The 18,600-nt window shown below is 42.7% G+C and overlaps 1 protein-coding gene across 2 annotated transcripts in view; it reads left to right on the forward strand.

Annotated features, from left to right (window-relative positions):
• Positions 1-18,600, forward strand: part of LOC129699851 (potassium/sodium hyperpolarization-activated cyclic nucleotide-gated channel 4-like) — a 144,594-nt gene that overhangs the window by 33,847 nt on the left and 92,147 nt on the right. The window contains exons 5-7 of one of the 2 annotated variants that reach the window (XM_055639986.1): positions 1,486-1,644; positions 9,698-9,791; positions 15,097-15,224. In XM_055639986.1, the coding sequence (XP_055495961.1) occupies positions 1,486-1,644; positions 9,698-9,791; positions 15,097-15,224 (381 nt within the window). The remainder of the gene's footprint in view (positions 1-1,485; positions 1,645-9,697; positions 9,792-15,096; positions 15,225-18,600) is intronic. The other variant, XM_055639987.1, reaches the window with a different exon arrangement.

The following is an 18,600-nucleotide window of genomic DNA, read 5'->3' on the forward strand; positions in this document are numbered from 1 at the left end:
CCAGCACCGCCATTCAATATGATCATGGCTGAGATTGGTGAGTGAAAGAAAAGATATCCATGTTGCTGATGACATAGTTAGAAGTGAAAGTAAATTGCGCAGATTGGAGACACAAGTTACATGTCAAGTGAGGGGAAAGGTGGCAAATGGTGGTAAGGGCAGAGATTGTGTATGAGATTAAAAAAAACATGTACATTGAATCTGCAAAAGATTCCATGACAAGGGGTCACAGCTTAAGGATAAGGGGGAAATCCTTTAAAACCGAGATGAGAAGAACTTTTTCACAGAGAGTGGTGAATCTCTGGAACTCTCTGCCACAGAGGGTAGTTGAGGCCAGATCATTGGCTATATTTAAGAGGGAGTTAGATGTGGCCCTTGTGGCTAAGGGGATCAGAGGGTATGGAGAGAAGGCAGGTACAGGATACTGAGTCGGATGATCAGCCATGATCATATTGAATGGCGGTGCAGGCTCGAAGGGCCGAATGGCCTACTCCTGCACCTAATTTCTATGTTTCTATAATTCATTATATTTCTGTAATGGTAAGGGAGCTATGGATAAGCATACGGATGTAGATGTATGTGTGCATAAATTATTGAAAGGTAGAGTTAATAAGAAATTAAATGGGCTTTTTGAATCATCTAAAGAAGGTTGGAATTTGAAAGTAAAGGAATGAAAGCTTCAGTTCAGCATTCAGGGCACTATTCCTCAGAAAGACAATCTTACCAAAATTCTTCCGATTTAAAGTGTTGACTTATACAACGAGTCACACAGATTTGGCTTAAACTTTGAGCACTAAAGGATCTAATCTATTTATTAGATACCGAAGAATCATGTCCTCTGGTGGGGATATTTAGGAGAAGGAATATAATCTTAAAATGGAAGATTGGCTCTTTGGGAGTAAAATCCAGGAAGTCTGGAAGTAGAATTCTGTAAGTTGCTTCACCAACAGACTGAGGTTGAAGGGCAAATTAAAATGTTGAAGAGTAAATTTGAGAGAGTTTGGTTAGGTAAGAATATCAAGTAAAAATAAAGCAAAACCAAGTAACTGTAGTTGAGGGTAGACACAAAATGCTGGAGTAACTCAGTGGGACAGGCATGGGTGACGTTTCCGGTCGAGAAGGGTTTCGACCCAAAATGCTGCCTGTCCCGCTGAGTTACTCCAGCATTTTGTGTCTACCTTCGATTTAAATCAGCATCTGCAGTTCTTTCCTGCACATTAAGTGTAGTTGGGGCACTGATTAGCAACGATCTCCCAGAGAAGGCTTCAAGTTACCCATTCGCATTCTCATTTATAATTTTGTATGTGTAGTATGACTACTTTGATAACTGATTCACGGTGCTGGCTCGAAGGGCAGAATGGCCTCCTCCTGCACCTATTTTCTATTTTCTATAATTAAACATGAAATGCCTTAGAAATAATTTAATAATGTGCAATGTATTGTAAATGAAATTTTATTATCTCTAATCACTTAATCCTTCTGCAGCTACACGAGTGGGATGTGGGTATGACGAGAGTGTTGCACTTAGCATACTGGTTTGCTGTTGCCGTTCTCTTTTGTCACTGGAATGCCTGCTTCCAGTTTCTCATAGTAATGATACAGGATTTTCCAGAAAAGAGCTGGGTGAAACTTCAAGGTCTCATGGTGAGCTATGCATTGTTCTTATAAACTAGCTCTCACATCCTTAGTTGTCTGATAGGCTTTCTGTGTTTTTCGTTTTCATGGTCCAAAACTTTCATTGCGCTAAAGAGTAGAGTTCTTAGTTGTTGGCAGCACATGTACAATGTGACATTGACTGCCTGGTGACGTCTGCACACACAATCCTGACTTATTTACTGTAGGTGTTCATCTCCATTACTATCGCATCTTTTGGACTGTGCTAAAAAAAAAACCCTAGATAATCCTTGAAACAAAACAGTGGTAGTTCCATTGAGATGGAGGGTATCTCCCCTCATTAACATCTTTTCTACAAAGGCCTGTAGTATCCAAAAATCATGAATCAAAAATGTTCTGCCGACTTACAATTATCACCATAATTTCTGCCAACTAATGTTGTTAAGGCAGGTCATAAACCATATAAACCATATAACAATTACAGCACGGAAACAGGCCATCTCGACCCTTCTAGTTCGTGCCGAACCCGTATTCTCCCCTAGTCCCATATACCTGCGCTCAGACCATAACCCTCCTTTCCTTTCCCGTCCATAGATCTATCCAATTTATTTTTAAATGATAAAAACAAATCTGCCTCCACCACCTTCACTGGAAGCTCATTCCACACAGCCATCACTCTCTGAGTAAAGAAGTTCCCCCTCATGTTACCCCTAAACTTCTGTCCCTTAATTCTCAAATCATGTCCCCTTGTTTGAATCTTCCCTACTCTCAGTGGGAAAAGCTTATCCACGTCAACTCTGTCTATCTCTCTCATCATTTTAAAGACCTCTATCAAGTCCCCCCCTTAACCTTCTGCGCTCCAAAGAATAAAGCCCTAACTTGTTCAACCTTTCTCTGTAACTTAGTTGCTGAAACCCAGGCACATTCTAGTAAATCTCTGTACTCTCTCTATTTTGTTGACATCCTTCCTATAATTAGGCGACCAAAATTGTACACCATACCCCAGAATTGGCCTCACCAATGCCTTGTACAATTTTAACATTACATCCCAACTTCTATACTCAATGCTCTGATTTATAGAGGCCAGCACACCAAAAGCTTTCTTTACCACCCTATCTACATGAGATTCCACTTTCAGGGAACTGCGCACAGTTATTCCCAGATCCCTCTGTTCACCTGTATTCTTAAATTCTCTACCATTTACCATGTACGTCCTATTTTGATTTGTCCTGCCAAGATGCAGCACCTCACACTTATCAGCATTAAACTCCATCTGCCATCTTGCAGCCCACTCTTCCAACTGGCATAAATCTCTCTGTAGACTTTGAAAATCTACTTCATTATCCACAACCCCACCTATCTTAGTATCATCTGCATACTTACTAATCCAATTTACCACACCATCATCCAGATCATTGATGTACATGACAAACAACAGTGGACCCAACACAGATCCCTGTGGCACCCCACTAGTCACTGGCCTCCAACCTGACAAACAACCATCCACCATTACTCTCTGGCATCTCCCATTCAGCCACTGTTGAATCCATCTTGCTACTCCACCATTAATACCCAACAATTGAACCTTCTTAACCAACCTTCCGTGAGGAGCCTTGTCAAAGGCCTTAATGAAGTCCATATATACAACATCCACTGCTTTACCCTCATCAATTTCCCGAGTAACCTCTTCAAAAAAATTCCAGAAGATTAGTCAAACATGACCTTCCAGGCACAAATCCATGTTGACTGTTCCTAATCAGACCCTGTTTATCCAGATGCTTATATATATTATCTCTAAGTATCCTTTCCGTTAATTTGCCCACCACTGACGTCAAACTAACAGGTCTATAACTGCTAGGTTTACTCTTAGACCCCTTTTTAAACAATGGAACAACATGCGCAGTACGCCAATCCTCCGGCACTATTCCCATTTCTAATGACATTTGAAATATTTCTGTCATAGCCCCTGCTATTTCTACACTAACTTCCCTCAATGTCCTAGGGAATATCCTGTCCGGACCTGGAGACTTATCCACTTTTATATTTCTCAAAAGTATCAGTACTTCCTCTTCTTTCAATCTCATAGTTTCCATAGCTACTCTACTTGTTTCCCTTACCTCACATAATTCAATATCCTTCTCCTTGGTGAATACCGAAGAAAATAAATTGTTCAATAGGTCCCCCATCTCTTTTGGCTCTGCAGATAGCTGTCCACTCTGACTCTCTAATGGACCAATTTTATCCCTCGTTATCCTTTTGCTATTAATATAGCTGTAGAAACGCTTTGGATTTACTTTCACCTTACTTACTTTCACCTTACTTACTGGATTTACTTTCACTTTACGCCAAAGCAACCTCATATCTTTTAGCTTTTCTAATCTCTTAAGATTATTTTTACATTCTTTATACTCCTCAAGCACCTCATTTACTCCATGCTGCCTATAATAAACAGTGCAAGCAGGTTTAATTTGTTGATTATCATTTATACAATTGAAAACCCTACAGGTGTGATAAAGCTAGCAATATTGAATTAAATGTGACCGATAACTGAGATTATAGTCAGCAGGCAACACAGACTTGGTGTGCAGACTGGACTGGGTCGAACCTTCACAGACTTGGCAGCCACTTTTTTGGCATTATCCATTTTATCCTCCCTGGCTCATGATTCTGTAAACTTGATGTAAATCATTATTTAAATATAAGAGTAACATTGACTGAGTTCCAGTCCTTGTGCACTAGTCGCATTTTAAATGTGAGTGCAATGAAGCAAATGATGGGCTTTGTTTCTTAATTATCTCTCATTTCAACCACAAAAGTCATGTTAAATTTGTTTGTTTTGTTGTGAATCACTGCACAGATTAAAAGTAGAAGACGGGCTTGGCCTGGTTAATGAACATGCGTTGCCAATGGGGTGATGTGTATTTACTTCAATGAGGGGGGTATTGAGTACGGCAGAGTAATGCCATTACAGAGCATTGGTAGAGAGAAGGGCACGACTGGCGTCTCAACATTGTAGGGTTTTGATGTTTCAGACCCAATAGAGAGAGATAAAATAGGTGGGGGAGATGCAGTACCAGTCAGGGAGAAGCTCTTCAGTTTTCAGTTTAGTTTATTGTCACGTGTACCGAGGTACAGTGAAAAGCTTTTCTTGCATGTTATCCAGTCAGCAGAAAGACAATGCATGATTACAATCAAGTATGTATAGATAGGTACATGATAAGGCTAAAAACATTTAGTGCAAGGTAAAGCCAGCAAAATCCGATCAAGGACAGTCCAAGGGGTCACCAATGAGGTAGATAGTTCAGGACTGCTCTCTGCTTGTGGTAGGATGATTCAGTTGCCTGATAACAGTTGGGTAGAAACTGTCCCCAAATCTGGGGTGTGCATTTTCACACTTCTATACACTTAAGAATGTCAGAGCTTGCAAACTTGACTGAGTTTTTTGAGGAAGTAACAATAGTGATTGATGAGGATAAGGCAGTGTTCAAGAGTCAAGTCAAGAGAGAGTTTATTGTCATGTGCCCCTGATCGGACAATGAAACTCTTGCTTTGCTTCAGCACAACAGAACATAGTACGCATTGACTGCAACACAGATCATTGTGTCCATATACCATTATATATGTAAATACACACATGAATAAATAAACTGATAAAGTGCAAATAACAAATAATGGGCTATTAGTGTTCAGAGTTTTGTCCAAGCGAAGTTTAATAGCCTGATGGCTGATGTTTGTTGGCTGCGTGAACTTTACCAAAGCATTGGGCAAGTTCATTCATGGTTGGCTGATCCAGACGATTAAGATCCATGGGATCCACTGTGACTGGGCTGATCCAGTTCAAAATTGGCTTTTCCATTGAAGACAGAGGGTGGGGTTGGAAGGGTTTTATTGTGAGGTCTCTGACCAATGGTGTTCAGTTACGATGAGTGCTGTGTCCTCTATTGTTTGTGATATATAGAAATGATTTAAACAAAAATGAAGGTGAGCTGATTGTTAAATTTGCAGATGACACAAAAATTAGCAGAGTTGTGTATAGCGAGGAAAGTTGTTAAAGAATACAGCAGGATATAGATCACTTGGAAGTATGGCTTGGTAAATGGCAGATAGAGTTTAATCTGAATGAGAATGTTGTATTGTACTTTGGGAGGTCGAATGTAAGAAAATGAAATGGTAGGGCTCTTAAAGACATTAATATTGAGAGGGATCTTGGGATGCAAATCCATAGATCCATGAAAGTGGAAACATAAGTAGATAGAGTGGTGAAGAATACATGCAACATCCTAGTTTTCACTGGTCAGGTCACAGAGTATAAAAGATGGCAAATCATGTTGCAGCTGCATGAAACTTGTGCCACATATGGAGTATTATTGCAGGAAGCATGTGGAACATTTGAAGGAGATGCTGAAATAGTTCAACAGAATGTTGCCGTGATCAGAGAATATTAGATAAAAGGAGAAATTGGATACACTTGGATTGTTTTCTCTGGAAATTCAGAGGCTAAGAGGTGAACTGATGATTAAAGTATATAAAATTGAGAGGTGTAGATAGAGTGAAAATGTCAAATACTCAAAAACATTGTGAGATTTATGAGGCGTTTATTTAATGTACAGAGTGGTAGGTATCTGGAACACATTGCCAGGGAGGTGGTGAAAGCAGATAAGACATGGCATTTCAGTGGCATGTGGACAGGCACATGAACAGGAGGGAAATGGAGGGATATAAACCACGTGCAGGCAGATGAGATTAATTTAAGTTGGCATTATGGTTGCCATAGGGTATCATGATTGGCAACAACATAATGGGCCATAGAGCCTGTTTCTGTGCTGTTCCTGTTAAATGTTCTATAAAATGGAACGTGGAACAGTACAGCTCAAGAACAGGCCCTCAGTGTCTGTGCAGAACATGATGCCAAGACCAACTCTTATCTGCCTGCAATCCACCGGCTTCCATTCCCTGCACATCCATATGCATATCCAAAAGTCTCTTACATGCCACTGTCATATCTGCCACAAGCAGCACGTTCCAGGCATTCACCAACCTCTGTGTGAAAACAAATAATTGCACCGCACCTCTTTTAAACTTTGCCCCTCTTATCTAAATGCTATGACGTCCAGAATCAGATTTTTTAATCCAGGGGGGAAAAAATTCTTCCTGTAATGGGGTGACCAGAACTGCACACGGTGTTCCTAATGTGACCTAACCCAAGTACTATAAAGCTGCATCATGACTTCCTGACTCTTATTTTCAATGCTCTGACCTGTGAAAGCAAACATACCATATGCCCTCTTTACCACTTTGTCTATATGTATTGCCACTTTCAGTGACTTATGGTCCTTGGACCCAAAGATCCCTCTGCACGTCAATGCTGTTAAGGATCATTCCATTAATTGTGTATTTTCCCATTACATTTGACCTCCAAAAATGCAACTCCTCCACTTGCATGGATTAAACTCCATCTGCCATTTCTCTTCCCATTTCTGTAGCTTTATCTATACCCTGCTATATACTTTGACAGTCTTCCTCACGGGCTGCAACCCCAGCAATTTAGTGTCATCCACAGACTTACTAACTAATCCGTCTATGTTTACGTCCAAGTGTGAAAAGGTACACCTCTAGATTCAGGGACAGTTTCTTATCCGTTGTTATCTGGCAACAGAATCATCCTACCACAACCAGAGATCATTGCAGAACCATTATCTATCTCATTGGTGACACTCGGACTATCCTTGTCTTTACCTTGCACTAAACATTATTCCCTTATCATGTATCTGTACACTGCAAATGGATCCATTCTAATCATGTTTTGTCTTCCTGCCAACTAGATAGCACGCAAGAAAAGCTTTTCACTGTACCTCTGTACAGGTGACAATAAACTAAACTGAAACTAAAAAATCATTTTATATATCTATCTATCTATCTATCTATCTATATATATATTAAAAAAAAAATATATATATATATATATATATATATAAATAGGGCGATAGGGGATTTATCTATCCCCTATCGTGCCTATCATAGGGGATGTTATCATAGGGGATCAAATACCTTACTAAAAGTCATGTAAACAGCATCCACTGCCTCCCCCTCATTGATCACCTTTGTCAACTCCTCAAAATAGAGTAAGATGCATGGGATCCATGGCAAGTTGTTCATTAGTAAGCAACCTGCCATGTACCAAGCCATGCTGACTCACTGTAATTAAACCATTCTCTTCTAACAGGGAGTAAATCCTATCTCGAAAAATCCTCTCCAATAATTTCCCTACCGCTTCCGTGAGGCTCACCGGCCAATATATTCCTTGATTCTCTCCACTTTCCTTCTTTGATAGCAGAACAACATTAGCTATTCTCCAGCCTTTTTTGTGACCTAACTTGTAGCTGGAGAAGATGCAAAAACCTTTGTCAAGGCTCCCACAATCTACTCTCTTGCCTCTCTCAGTAGCCTGGGATAGACTCCATCATGGCCTGCAACAATATATAAAGTAATCTAGTATTAAAAGTGTGCCTTGGGTATTTTTATTATGACCCCTGCTCTCTGCTGATCTGTATTTATCCAAGCTGACTTTTGTTGATCCATCAGCTCAATCCTTAGCAGTTCAAGGTGGGGGCACGAGTTAAAATTCTGAATTGAAGGAAGGCCATCTTCGATGGTATTAGACAGGAAGTTGCTCACATTGATTGGAGTAGGATGTTTGCCGGCAAAGGACCAACTGGAACGGGTGACGCTTTTGAAAGTGTGATGACAAGAGTTCAAGGCATGCATGTTCCTGTAAGGCAGGTGGCAGTAAGGAAACTTGGATGATGTGAGAAATTGTTCCTCTCTAGTCTGGAAAAAGGAGGAGGCATGGGACAGGTTTAGGCAGCTTGGATCAAGTGTATCCCTGGAGGAGTTTCGGGAACTGAGGAGCTTACCTAAGAAAGTCATGAGGGCAAAAAGGGAACAGGAAATGACTCTGGCAGATAATATTAACAAAAATCCAAAGAGATTTTACATATGTACATTAATTTCTAAACGCCTGTTTTTGCTTCTTCATTCTGAGGTATTGTGTGTAGATTGATGATAAAAAAAATGAATCTAATCCATTTTAAAATAAGGCTGTAACATAATGAAAAAATGAAGGGGTCTGAATACTTTCTGAATGCAATGTACCTAGTTCCTTGAAAGTGGCTGGCATCACATAGAAAGTGTGATCAAGAAGGCCTTTGTTCGTTGGTCGTCATCAGTCAGGGTATTGAGTGTAAAAGTCTGGATGCTGTGTTACAGTTGTACAAGGTGGTGGTAAAACCATATTTGGAGTATTATGTTCAGTTTTGGTCACCCTGCTGTAGGAAAGTTGTTGTTAAATTGGAAAGAGTGCAGAGAATATTTATGAGGATATTAGCAGGACTTGAGCTGTAGACGGGGATTGGGAAGGCTAGGACTTTAATCTTTGGAGCGCGGCAGGATGAGGGGTGATCTTATAAAGGTGTTCAAGATCGTGAGGGGATCAGGTAGGTGAATGCACTCTGTCTATTGTCCAGAGTAGGGGAATCAAGAACCAAAGTACATAGGTTTAAGGTAAGAGGGGAAAGATTAAATCGGCACCTGACGGGCAATTTCTTCACTCAGAGAGTAGTGGGTCAATGGAGCGAGCTGCCAGAGGAGGTAATTGAGGCTGGTACTAGAACAACATTTAAAAGATATTTGGACAAGTACATGTACAGGAAAGGTTTAGAGGGATATAGCCAAATGCAGGCAGGTCTACTAGTGTAAATGAGGCATTTTGGTCATCATAGGCAAGTTGGGCTAAAGGCCCTGTTTCTGTGCTGTATAGACTCATAGAGATATTTATGGGGTACTTGCATTATCCGTAGCTAAATTGATACAGACATCAAGAAACCATAATTTTTGTTGCATCTTATTCATGGTCCCATCATTTACACTGAATCGCAGTACTTTCATAGGACATCACATCTTTTGAAAACGTTGCTTCAGAGGAGGCAGAACTCCTGTAATGTTATGTTTATTTCTGTTTGAATTTTATTTCTATACTATAACTGAATGATATTTCACATTTTTATTTATTTTATTCCCTGCATAGGATGAATCCGTAAGAGTTCAATATACATACGCTCTATTCAGATCCGTTAGTCACATGATGTGTCTCGATTATGCAGCTCTTCAGATGCCTGAAGGTAAAAACCTTGTACTTGTAAACCGTTTCACATTACTTATCAAGAAAAACACATCATTTACCCACATAACAATCCTGATAAAAAACAGTCAAAAAAACTCAAAGGAAGCTTTTAATGGCCCTGAAAACTATAAGCTGGAAAGGAATGGGGAAAGATTCAAATAATTTATTTATTTTTGTTATTTAATAATAAGATCAAAAATAAATAAATGACATATCTTTCCTCATTCCTTTTCATAATATTTTATTTAAATATGCTCTTAATTACTACTTAAAGAATGATCATATTAAGAGACAAGTACAGTGAAAGTTGCTGGAGCTTAACATCCCCTAAGTCCTCTAAATAACTAAAATGCTAAGTAATCATTCAAAGAATTATGATATCTGTTGCATTGCTGTAAGGATTTCATTATGAACATCCTTTGATCAGAAGTTGATAGTGCTTAGCTAATGGTTTACATTTTTACAAGTGTATGTTCGACACTATTCAATTTTTTAACCTGTATTTCTCAGCATTCAGTGCTGGATGTTAAAATGTCATTTGCTAGGTCATGGACAATTCTTGGATGAAGGAAATATTTAATCATTAATATGTCTTGCTACTTGCATCATTCCTGCATTCCAAAAATGAGGTTGTGAGTTCAAACACCACCACAAGATGTAATCCGGTTGATAATATGCTGCATCATCTTCTTTTTCTTTTCAACTCCATCTTGTTACAAATGTTGACCTAGCTGTCATCGTCTGTCCTGAAACAGACGCAACTTCCGGCGACAATCAGTGGAAGCCATCACTTGTCGCGATAGATGATGGTGGTAGCAGAATTAGCTCAGGATACTTCCAGTTTCCAGCCAGTGAACGCTTCTGCTATGCGGGCCACTGCATCTTCCGATATGGTGGGAATAAATCGGATGAGATCTGGATGGTGTCATGATTGTATTGTGTTATTAATGGAACCCTTTCTTCACAGTCAACTTGTGCTGCCTGCGTTTTTATCTGAATACTGCGTGTAGCCAACACCACCTAGTTTAGTTTAGTTTATTGTCACGTGTACAGAGGTACAGTGAAAAGCTTTTGTTGCGTGCTATCCAGTTAGCAGAAAGACAATACATGATTATAATTGAATCATTTAGAGTGTATAGATACCTGATAAGAGAATAACATTTTGTGCAAGGTAAAGATAGTAGTTCGATAAAGATTAGTCCGAGAGTTACGAAAGAGGTAGATAGTAGTTTGCCTGATGGGAGAGGGCAGAAGAGGGAGTGGCCAGGATGCGACTCGTCCTTGATTATGCTGCTGGCCTCGCCGAGGCAGCGTGAGATATAAATGGAATCAAAAGAATGGAGGTTGGTTTGTGTGATGATCTGAGCTGCGCCACAATTCGCTGCAATTTCTTGCGGTCTTGGATGGAGCTATTCCCAAACCAAGATGTGATGCAACCTGATCGAATGCGTTCAATGGTGCATCTGTAGAAGTTGGTGAGAGTTGTAGGGGACATGCCAAACTTTCTAAACCTTCTAAGGAAGTAGATGTGTGCTAGTGTGCATTCTTGGTCGTTGCTTCAATATGGATGGTCCAGGAGAATTTGTTGGTGATATTGACACCCAGGAAATTGAAGTTTTCAACCATCTCTACTTTGGCAACGTCAATGTAAACTGGGATATGTGTACCATTTTAATTCCTGAGCATCTGTACTGCTGATTGGTAGCAAGTGAGCAGCATACTTACTACCCAAAAAAAGGGGGCGCTGTCTTGTGTACGGTTGCCCAGCCAGCAGCTGTTCTGTCCTTTCATCTTTTTTTTCTTATTTTTAGTTAGTTTAGTGTTTTGTTTTAGGAGTTCTAGCTTTTTTTTGTGTGGGGGATGTGGGTGGGGGGGGGGGGGGGGGGGGGAGGGGGAAACTAAACGGGCATGGAGCGGCGTTTCCTGAGGGGACCGCCCAGAACCTCAGCATCGGCGGCGGCGCCATCGGCGGAGCTGCGGGTCAGAGGACGGCGGTGCAGTGCTGGAGCGCCATTGCGGGGCGGGCGGTGCCTTGCCTGGGTCGCTAAGCTGAAACTCCGGTGAGCTGGGTCCGTTGCGGAGCTGCGGGTCTGTGGAGCGGCTGCGGGTGGCGGCGCTGAACTTTCCATCGGGAGCCTGGAATCTCTTGATGAGATTGCCAGTTGAGCTCCATTCGGCGCGGCCTTGTCGGCTCTGGAAGCCACGGTCTCGAGTAGGGAGGAGGCCGTTTCCAGGGTTCCCATGCCGCTGAGAGGACTCTCTCGACGTCGGAACAACATCACCCGGCAAGAACGGCCTGGAACATCGTGCCTCCGTAGAGGCAACTGTGGAGGCCTCAATTGGCCCGACTATGGGGGAACTGGGGTCGGGGACTGGACTTTGTGCCTTCCCTCATAATGGGAACCATTGTGGTGGGATGTTTTCATGTTAAAGGTCTTTAGTATTGTCATGTTTGTATTCTTTTTTTATGTGCTGCATTGGCATAACAAATTCACCAGCCTGGCTGTGTGGTCATTAAAAGAATCAATCAATCAATCAATACTTTTTTAGTGCTGTGAAATGTTGAGGAACGGCTTAATTCCACTAGGGGCGCCGCATTGAAGGCAGCTTCTGTCTACAGTCTGTCTGCTTTTTTAATTTTAGTTTGTCTAAACAGTTTGTTTTGGGGATTCTTTCGTTTTTCTAAGTGGGGGGAGGGGGTAGGGTAGGGGGGAAACCATTTCCCAGTCACTTCCTGGCGAGAATGAGACTATTTATCTGAGTCGCGTCCTCGCTTCCCTCCTCGTGGCCTACCATTTGGATCGAAGCGGCCTTTCCTACCAGAGACCGGGGACCGGACCAGAGCTTCGGCAGCAGCGGCGTGGCGCTAGATTCACCGCGTAGCCGGCTAAAGTTGCTGACAACCTGAATCAAAAACAAAAAATGCTGGAAATACTCACCATGTCAGAGAGCATCTGTGGAGAAACAACATATCATTTGGTTTGATCATTTTCCATCAGCACTGACAAAAGTTAGAAATATATATGGTTACCTATGTAGAGAAAAGGCCAGGGCGAAAAGAGCAAAAAAAAGGAATGGAGACCTTTCTGTCCTATGGCCCTTCCCTTGTCAGAGTAAGGCCACCCGCAAACTGGAGGAACAGCATCTCATATTCCACTTGGGTAGCTTACAACCCAACAGTATGAAAATTGAATTCCGTACTGAAGTGCAATGAAAACTTTTGTCTTGCATGCTATTCAATCAAATCAGATATACTATACATAAATACAATCAAGCCAAGGACAAAGTATAGAGTGTTGGAAAAGAATCAGCGAAGCATATCGTTTTCAGCAATCTATCGGAATAATTCCACTAAAATCTCTGATGCAGGGTCTTGACCAAAAATTTTAACTGTTCCCTTTCTTCTATATTACTAAATCTCTGATATTGACCGCTATTGAACGACTGTGCTGTGATTTCCGAGAGAACGCCGCCACCTACGGCCGTCATTTTTGGCCACCTCGCTCAGAGCCCCCCTCCGCCGTATGAGTGCGGAGGATTTTTTCCGTCGATGAAAAATGAGAGAGATATTAATGTTTTTACAAAATTCCCCATTGTCTCTGCTGCCCCCGCTGGCGGCAGGGGGAGGGACTATAAAACCAGGAAGTGTCGTGCCTCACTCAGTCTCTGCCAGACCCAGGAAGCGAGAGGGTCACGGCTCTCTGAGCTGCGAATAAAACTGAACGCACGTCTACTCCACGGTGAGTCCCCTCGATGCGGCTGTAAATTGGCTGCAGCCCTTTTTAAAAAGTTTGTGTTCACAAAATGAATTTCAGTTGTCGGGTGTCTGCAGCCCAATTGTTTGCCTCGCCTTTTTTAACAAGTTTGTCCTCACAAAATGAATTTTGGTTGTCGGGTGTCTGCAGCCCAATTGTTTGCCTTGGCTTGGCTTTTAAAATCATTGCAACAGTTGGATGCCAGCCCAAGCATCCATACGGCCCACAATGTCTATACTAGCCCTCTGGAAACCTGTACCTTTAGCCCGCAACACCCATACTAGCGCAACAGACAGCCCCCCCACTGGCGAGCAGTATTGGAATTGGTGGAGAGGTGGAATATTGCGTTGGTGACCAGCCCTCCCGTGTGATGCTGGGACCCAACGGGTCCCACTTAGTCTAGTTCTCTATAGATATTTAATGATTCTCTGAGTTCCTCCATCAGTTTGATATTTGCTGATGGACAAGTGATATGAAGCATATCATTGCTGCGCAATTGAAATGAGTATGGGTTTAGCTAGTTAAAGGGCCTGTCCCACCAGCATGCGATTGCATGCGTCTAGCGCGACCAAACGGAAGCGGAGTTTGCGCTAAATTTGCGGTAAGTACGCGCTAAGTACGTGCGTGACGTAATTTACGTCATACTTACCAATCAGCTGGGCAGGAGGCGGGCCGACTGAATTTGGATGTCGGGCGGTGACGTCATCACGCAACGGCACGCCGGGTGATGGCATCATCGCGCAACGCCATGCGCTAGGCGTACGCCATCAAGACGCTGCTTACGACGTCGAGACGCGTATGCCCTCAATGCGCCTTCCGTTGGCGCGCGAAGGTTTCAGACAGTGCAAGATTTTTGAGCCTCGCGCGATGTCGGGACCAGCCCCGCACAACTCCATACGCCTCCGGTGATGGAAGTGGGACCGGCCCCACGCGGCCGTACGCCTCAAGCGACCACGTTTGGTCGCATGCTGGTGGGGCAGGCCCTTAAAACTACAGTAGTACGTTGTTCCTGTACTTTGTAACATGTGGAAGGCACAACGGCGCAGCGGTAGAGTTGCTGCTTTGCAGCGCCAGAGAACTAGGTTCGATCCTGACTACGGGTGCTGTTTATACGGAATTGTGGACATTCACCCTGTGACAGTGTGAGTTTTCTTCGGGTGCTCTGGTTTCCACCCATACTCCAATGACGCACAGGTTTGTAGGTTAATTGCTTCTGTAAATTGTTAGAGCTAGTATACGGGATGATCGTTGGTCGGCACAGACTCGGGCCGACGGGCCTGTTTCCACGTTGTATCTCTAAAGTCTAAGGTCATCGAGGTTTTCAAGCCAATTTTGCTATGATGTGTTTTTCAAGGACCACAAAGTACATATTATGCAAACTGTACAGATGTAAAGTTGTTCGTAGAATCATCTTGTAATGAGTCATAAATGTGAATGATTATACAATCATAACTGGGATCAAATATTAATTGTATGTACTATTCTATATTATTAATTTTGATGATTACTATGCAGTAAATTACTGAATCTTCTTTGCTTTGTTTTAAGGATTTTCTGAAATCTGGATTCTAAACCTCAGCATGTTAACTGGGTCTATCATGTATGCACTGCTGTTAGCTCAGGTCACAGCAATGGTTGCCAACTCTGATTCAAGTAGACGTATGTACAAAGGAAAGGTACCGTTGATGTTTCAAAAATATGTTAAAACATTTCAAAATAAATTTGGTGAATTGAAACTGACATGAGAAGTACAACTGCAAATTTGATCATGGCTTTGCCGGGACTCTGCTTATACTATTCTTATAACAAATGTAAAGCACTTTGGCCAACGAGAGTTGTTTTTTAAATGTGCTATATAAATAAATGTGACTTGACTTGACTTGACTCCATCCTTCCCTGACTCAAAGTGGTGGTCAATAACACGCCAATAATTACAGATTCAACAATGGTGCACCCATTGATGGCTGAAGTCCAAGCTGCATTTCAATATAGAAGAAACTATGCTGCAGTGATGGGTCAAACCTCTATTGTAATTTCTCAAACTGATGCTCTCCTGACGCTGGATTCCACTATGAGGGTGGAGCGGTACATCAGCAGTCTGGCTTCCAGCAGAGGATAAACTTTGTTGATGTCCAGGTCCGGAGGAGTAGTAATTCCACTGTGGAATGTCGGTATAACGTCATCCATGTGCTTCAGCAATCCTTGTAATCTGTTGGAGAACAATTTGCTGTTCTGTCCACCTGAAATCACCTTTTGAATACGGACACACAGAACTGCAATGAGAGAACTACAAACTTAATCAAAACTGTTTAGACTTCATCTGGCTTCCGTCTTTGTTGTAGTGGCTGAGGTATCTGCTATTCAGTCTGAATATGCTAAAGTAAAGGTGGAAAAAGGATGGATCAGGTACTATACAAATCTGTATGCCAGATCGGACGTGGACTCCATCATGCTCCTGACACTTGCACCAGGTCTATCTATGCACCAACTGTGTATTTTGTGCATATTCAACAGCTGCCTTCTGGTTGCCCCAATGCCATTTTTCCCCAAGTCCTCAGCAACAGAAAGTATCTGAATTGGACTTTGTAGGAAGGAACTGCAGATGCTAGATTAAATCGAAGATAAATGCAAAAAGCTGGAGTAACTCAGTGGGTCAGACAGTGTCTCAGGAGAAAAGGAATAGGTGACGTTTTGGGTCTCGACCCAAAACTATTAAATCAACTGATTGCATGCATTCTCCATTGCTTTCATGCTTCTCAACTACCACTCGCCTTTGTGTGTTAGTATCGGAAAGGAGAAAGAAAGCGCAAGAGTAGGCTGTAATGAAGTGGGACTCAAAAAATGGTTCCATGTGTACTCTTTCTGAAGCTTAAAAATTGGAAGAAATTTTGAAGTTAAGTAAAATGCAGGAATGATTTTGAGTGTGTTTTTACCTTCAGCTATCTCAATATTACTCTACCTGAACATTATTCTTCAGTAGGTGAGCAGTATGACTTGGGCTTCCCCCACTGTTAGATGCCAATGGCAGCAGTTGTAGGCCAGATTGTTCTTCATCAGGAGGGCAAGTGTTTTGATGTTGTGTAATATGTTTTTTTTGATGCTGTGGCTACCTGCATAGTTGCAAACCCCAGGCAGTTTTACAAGCTATGAAGTGCAGATGTGACACATGAAGTCCTGATAAAGGGCTTGTCCCACTGTACAAGGTAATTCAAGAACTCTCCCGAGTTAAAAAAAAATCAAACTCGTGGTAAGTACATAGTGGCTACGTTGGAGCTCGTAGATGCCTCGTAGCGGCTCGTAATGCTAATGGCAGGTAATCGGGAAACGCGGTAACTCGTGAAGTATTTTCAGCACTGAAAAATGTCCACGAGAGCCCCGAGTACCTACGAACAGCTATTACCGTAATTTTCCGAATCAGTGGAAACTCGGGAGAACTCTTGAATTACCTCATACAGTGGGACAGGCCCTTAAGTGTTTGAATTTTTGATTAGTTTTTGAATATTTGAATTTTAGGTTTTTGCTTTGATTACTTTTATTTGACGTCTGTCATGGCAGTATTTTCTGAAGATCTCTGTAAGGCTGGAGGTATATTTGCTGGGAGATGGGATTTGAGAATATTTTACCTGACATTGGACACACATGTAAGATCATTAATTTCATGTGGCCTTGTGTTTATGCCTTTGGAGCTTATCTCCACTGCCACCATTATGTGGTTGGATCGTTGTCTCGAGGAACTCCTACCACTTATCCATCTTACTCTCCAGGACCTCCAGAGGTGTATTGGAAAATCTGAATGCCAAATCTTTGTTTGATCATGTTACCCAGCAAACAGCCAACTTCTGTGGAAAGCACAGTGGACAAAGTAGGTGAAAGATGTGGGGGCAAGATACAACAGCGATTGGTTACCCATTGTTGTACATTGTTGCTTATGAAAGTGGGGTAACATTAGAATAGCTACATATATTGCCTATTCCAAGTTGCTTTGAAGATGTGCTGTGGACCATGTTTTTGGTGGTCCTTGTGGTGGTGGCTCTCTCATAATCATAATTAGATGGAGGACTTTTAAAATAAAACTAGACCAAGTGCAGACCCGTTGGGTCTGTATCCCCAACGGCGTTGGGGGGGGGGAAGGGGGTCTGCAGCATCACACTCAAATTAACCACCCCCCAAATTAACAGGTGGGAGGAGGGGGGGTGAGAAGAGGGGAGGGAGGGGAGAGGAGGAGGAGGAGGAAACGGGGGACAGATTTGGGAGGGAAAGGAGAGCGGGGTAGGGGGTGAGAGAAGGGGATGGGGAGAGAGATGTGGGGGAGGGGGGGATGGGAAGGGAGGGGGAGGAGGGAGGGAAGGGGAGAAGGGTGGGGGGGGAGAGAGGGAAAGAGTGGGGAGGGAGAGTGGAGGGGGAAAGGGGAGATGTAGAAGAGTGGGGAGGGAGGAGGAGAGGGGTAGGGGGAGTGATGGAAGAGGGACAGCGGGGTAGGAGGAAGGGGGCGGGCGGAGAGAGGGAAGAGGGATGGGGGAGAGAGGGATGGGTGGGAGAGGGAGAGGGGTGAGGAGAGGGACACATAGAAACATAGAAATTAAGTGCAGGAGTAGGCCATTCGGCCCTTCGAGCCTGCAACGCCATTCAATATGATCAAGGCTGATCATCCAACTCAGTATCCTGTACCTGCCTTCTCTCCATACCCCCTGATCCCTTTAGCCACAAGGGCCACATCTAACTCCCTCTTAAATATAGCCAATGAACTGGCCCGACTACCTTCTGTGGCAGAGAATTCCAGAGACTCACCACTATCTCTGTGAAAAATGTTTTCCTCATCTCAGTACTAAAGGATTTCCCCTTTATCCTTAAACTGTGTCCCGCTTGTCCTGGACTTCCACAACATCGGGAACAATCTTCCTGCATCAGACAAATGCAATTCAGGACTTTTCTCTTCACAATCAAAGTCATAATGACGGTTAGTGAAGAATTTGAATAATCGTTGAGCGATCAAGATGCTGCGCGCGCCACCTGCACCAAAGCGGGATGGGGGGGGGGAGCGTGTGTCGTCAC

The sequence above is a fragment of the Leucoraja erinacea genome, chromosome 8, assembly GCF_028641065.1.
Source record: "Leucoraja erinacea ecotype New England chromosome 8, Leri_hhj_1, whole genome shotgun sequence".
Taxonomy (NCBI): Eukaryota; Metazoa; Chordata; class Chondrichthyes; order Rajiformes; family Rajidae; genus Leucoraja; species Leucoraja erinaceus.